At 45.9% G+C, this 4,225-nt stretch overlaps 1 protein-coding gene across 1 annotated transcript; it reads left to right on the top strand.

The window, feature by feature from the left end:
* Positions 1-418: 418 nt before the first annotated feature.
* On the top strand, positions 419-1,276 carry LOC311328542 (ret finger protein-like 4B; the record flags this gene model as incomplete). Its single annotated transcript, XM_084462495.1, has 1 exon — positions 419-1,276. One exon carries the CDS (start codon positions 419-421, stop codon positions 1,274-1,276), a length of 858 nt encoding a protein of 285 aa, XP_084318621.1.
* Positions 1,277-4,225: the final 2,949 nt, after the last annotated feature.

Raw genomic sequence — 4,225 nt, 5'->3', positions numbered from 1 at the left:
AAATGTTGGAGAACTTTGGAGGGGGATTTCTCAGCTAAGTTGATTTGGCAGTACTAGCATTCAAAAAAGCATATCTTCTTCAACTATGTTCAGATTTCAATGTATGAGACCTCATTTGAAAGCTTACAATCTGCACTTTCATAATCTGTAAAAAAATGAAAAATGACCTTTGCCTAGTTGAGGACCAAATTACCAGCGGCGGTCACATATGTATGTTCTGTTGTTTTGTTAGGCCTACTTTGGTTTTGTTGTGTGGTTGTTTTTGTCTCCCTCTACTGTTCTCAATCTCAACTCTCAGGGCGCGCGCCTGGTTCAAGTCATCAGTACTCACCTGCTTCCAATTAACTGCTTCAATCAACCTGGTCCCTCCCTTCCTATAAATAGTCCTCTTTGTCAGCTGGTGGCCAACAGTTTGAAGATGGCGCAGTCACAGTTACAGGAGCAGCTCCAGTGTTCTATGTGCATGGACCTGTACAAAGACCCGGTCACCATTCGGTGTGGCCATACCTTCTGCAAGGCCTGTCTTGAGGTCTGCCGGAACAGCTCAGCGAATCCCGTCTGCCCGCTCTGCAAAAGATGGTTCCCCCAAGCAAAACTCCAAGTTAACTATGTTCTTCGAGACATGGTGGAGAATTTGCTGCCGAGAACCGGACATGAGGTGGTCAACATGAGAGAAAATGGGGTCCTGGAGGCTATGCTGAGGAAGTCTTGGGAACGACTTGCAGATCCTGTGACCCTGGATAACAGCACAGCCCACCCGAGCATCATCATCTTCGGGGCGGCCAGAAACAAAATCAGGGTGGACTGCAACAAGAGGAACCGGCGGTTCAATCATCCTCAACGCTTCAACAACCTGCCCTGCATCATGGGCTCCCGGCCCCTCACCTCGACCTCCTACTTCTGGAAGGTCGAGATGGACTCCTTCACCATCACCCTGGGACAGGGCATACGGCACACTTCCTGGTTTGTAGGCCTGGCCACTCAGGCTGCGGTAGGATACCATTTGGCCAACCAGTTCCGTTGGATCCTGCAGTGCAGGGAAGGGTGCCTGACGGCAGGCGGGATGCTTGTGGATAGTGACGAGTCGAGGAACAATAGTGGCTGGGAGATAGGCATGCGCCACGACACCTGGGAGGGTTCGTTGACATTCTATGATTTGGGGCGCTCCCGACCCCTGTACAAGTTCACCCAGGTGCGGTCTGGGAGCAGGCTGTTCCCCGTGTTCTGTCCTGACCTTGGGGGAGAGCAGTGCTCTGGGGTCATGACCCTCAAATGACCCTTGAATGTTTGTTTTAATGTTTTGTTTTTTAAACGTTTTGCTTTAATTTCAATAAAATTTTATTATCACTAAGTTTTAAACGTGTATTACTCATGCTTTCTCAGTTCTAATATGTGACAGCGGCTGGTGATTTGGTCCGCAACTCGGCAAACCCCGAAATGCGCTAGGGGGCAAAATAACTAAAAAAACTGTTTTTTTTGTTTTTGTTTTTTTTGTGTATTACCAAAGTTGAAGTTGTGAAGAACCTACTTACTATAACAGACAACAGTTTTAGGTTCACGAAATACGTTTAATTAGTCTGCAAACTAAGCTCGTTTTTAGCTGATTTCGAGCCGGGCTTGGGGGCGGGCAGATCGATTAGCATGATTTGGTTTCATTGGCTATTGCTTCCGGGTTCTGATGAGGGACGAGACGCCACATGTCCCCCGCCAAACTCCACAGCAGCTCAGAACAAGACTGTCCGCTTGTAGATTCACTGCAGATCATCAGGACGGACAGCACTGCAGGAGAAAGGCCACAGCCTTTTCCTGTTTGTATACTGAAGCGTTGCTTGTTCTCTTGCAGACTTGCCCACACTTGCACAGACTGCATTGTCAGACTATTGAATACTGAGCCGAGTACTGTTGTTATTACCTTGAGTATTGAGCTGGGGACTGTTATTACTTTGTTGTACACTTGATCACAATGAACACTATGCACCTTGTCTATACAACATACAACTGACTGTACACTTTAACACTTAGACTGTTGCCTTTTTTTGTACACTTTACTACTTATGCTTGTACTTTATATCATGTATGTGACAATAAAGAACGTTAAATTTGAACTTCATCTTATATTGTGTTGTGAATGCAGTTAAGAACAAGATTAATACTGACTCAAAGAGTGTGGGGTCATCAGTGAGAGAGCACCCCACTTGGCAGCCACTCTCAGGTAATACCCCAAGTTGACAGCCACTCTGACAGATAATGACAGATCGTCCAGTGGGGGAGTGGCTGGGGGTGCGGTTACCAGTTGTTCACGCCCATTACCTGGCAGTCAGAGGTGTGAAAATGTTGGAGAACTTTGGAGGGGGATTTCTCAGCTACAGATGTGGGAACATAAGAATGTAACTTGACCCGCGGTATTCTAACAGGCGCTTTACGTCATTCCGCACCACCGCTCGCCTGCCCATAGGGGCGCAGTAATACCACTCATTGACCCATTGCTGGCTCGCACATTAGATTAGCCTACCGTTCTCAAACTCCTTGTTGTCTGTCTGGTTGTAATTTAATTATTACGAACAAAGCCTATCTATTTATAGTTTCTATCTCTGTAACTGTCGCCGGGTCTATATCTGTTAACTGTCGGGACAAGTAGAAGTTTAATACATTAGGCTGAGTGTTCTCATATGGAACATGACATCAGGACGAGTAACATGGCTAACGGAGATGACCAGAGATGTGTTTGAAATGGTTCACTCACTCCCTACTCCCTATTACCATGGATGTATTGAGTGCGACTCATAGTGAACTACATGGGGAATGATTTAACAGTTTTGGGACACTACATGGAATATAACTGCGTAAGATATTCATGACTCAAACAAGCAGACGCGCCGATCACTGATGGCAGCAGGTTGAAATATCAGGTAGTATTCAGGTTCCATGTTTAGTTGAATGATAAATCCCATATAAATGGTAGGAATTCTAATGATGTGCAAGTGTGATTTTGTCAACTTAGTGCTGTCTGCTAATAGCAGCCTGTGAAGCTGCACGATGAGACCGTGATAGCACGTTAGCTCACGACAGCAGCTTCCATAATATTAACGGTAGCTGTCGGTGGCTAAAAAGCAGATAGCTAACTTTACAACGTTGATTCCTGTAGCTATTTTGATGCTATAAGTTCAACTTCTGTTTCTCGGGCAGGAACGGAGACGAACTCGCATTAGCAGCAAAGCAGCTAGAGGAATGATCGCGCGGTCTCTTTAGCCCTGAGACCATCAGGCAGGCAGCAGGAGGTCGTTGAAGGCTTTATATATTATTATGATATTATGTCTAATAATACATTCGTTGAAAGTACACAGGCTGATCTACTATACGGAATTGGACCGAGGAGTGTTCTCATATGGAACTAGGCTGCGCGCCCGCCCGCGACAAGAGCTGAATCGTAGTCAGCTTTCCCCGCTGCGCGCAGGACGCGTGCGTCCCCCGCTGATCCGAGCGAGAACGCAGGCGGAATGTCGCTCCCCGTCTGAAACGGCCTTGACTCCTGGAATCCCAAGGTCTTTCATATTCAAATTCTCTTGATGGTCTGATAAGAGACGTGTTAAGGGAGTGAATCAGTCGTGAGCCTTGACAGTAGGCTACCAGCCTGCGCTGCGCTCAGAACAAAGTTGGATGAATGGATGGACTTTTTGGAATCCTGGAAAATGTTTATTGCGCTCTAAAATCATGAAAGCATAAATGTAAAAATGCAGCAACAGAAGTAGTCTAGATGAGATGGTGGTTTAAATGAATGGCAACACATAAATTCAATGGCCGGTCATGGCAAAGCACCCGCTAACGCAGGCTACCCCCCTCCCACGATCCAGGGCTAGGAAACCGGTTCATCGAGTTTATTTGAATATAAAAGAATTTGGGGGGGGGGGGGTTACAATAGTCTAGTCCAGGTTCGCTGGAGGACCTGTATTTTCAGTGTTTGCTGGTAGCGGACTGCATCGATCAATGCAATGACTCTCCATGTTTTCCAGTTTTACCCTTTTCATCAATAAAACATCATTTTTACAACCATGTCTCATTGATTGTGAAGGCATTTAGAGCTGCCGGTCTATTAGCCTACATTCGGACTCAGAGGATGACTTAACTGTTTATTGAGAAACAATTGGCTATATAAAGAAATACCACAATGCATGTAGTCTAGATATATTACATTATGGTTATACACTTTATGGTAGACTGCCCTCTC

This window comes from Borostomias antarcticus (genome assembly GCF_949987555.1).
Source record: "Borostomias antarcticus genome assembly, contig: scaffold_168, whole genome shotgun sequence".
NCBI lineage: Eukaryota > Metazoa > Chordata > Actinopteri > Stomiiformes > Stomiidae > Borostomias > Borostomias antarcticus.
This window is presented reverse-complemented; position numbering and strand designations above follow the sequence as displayed.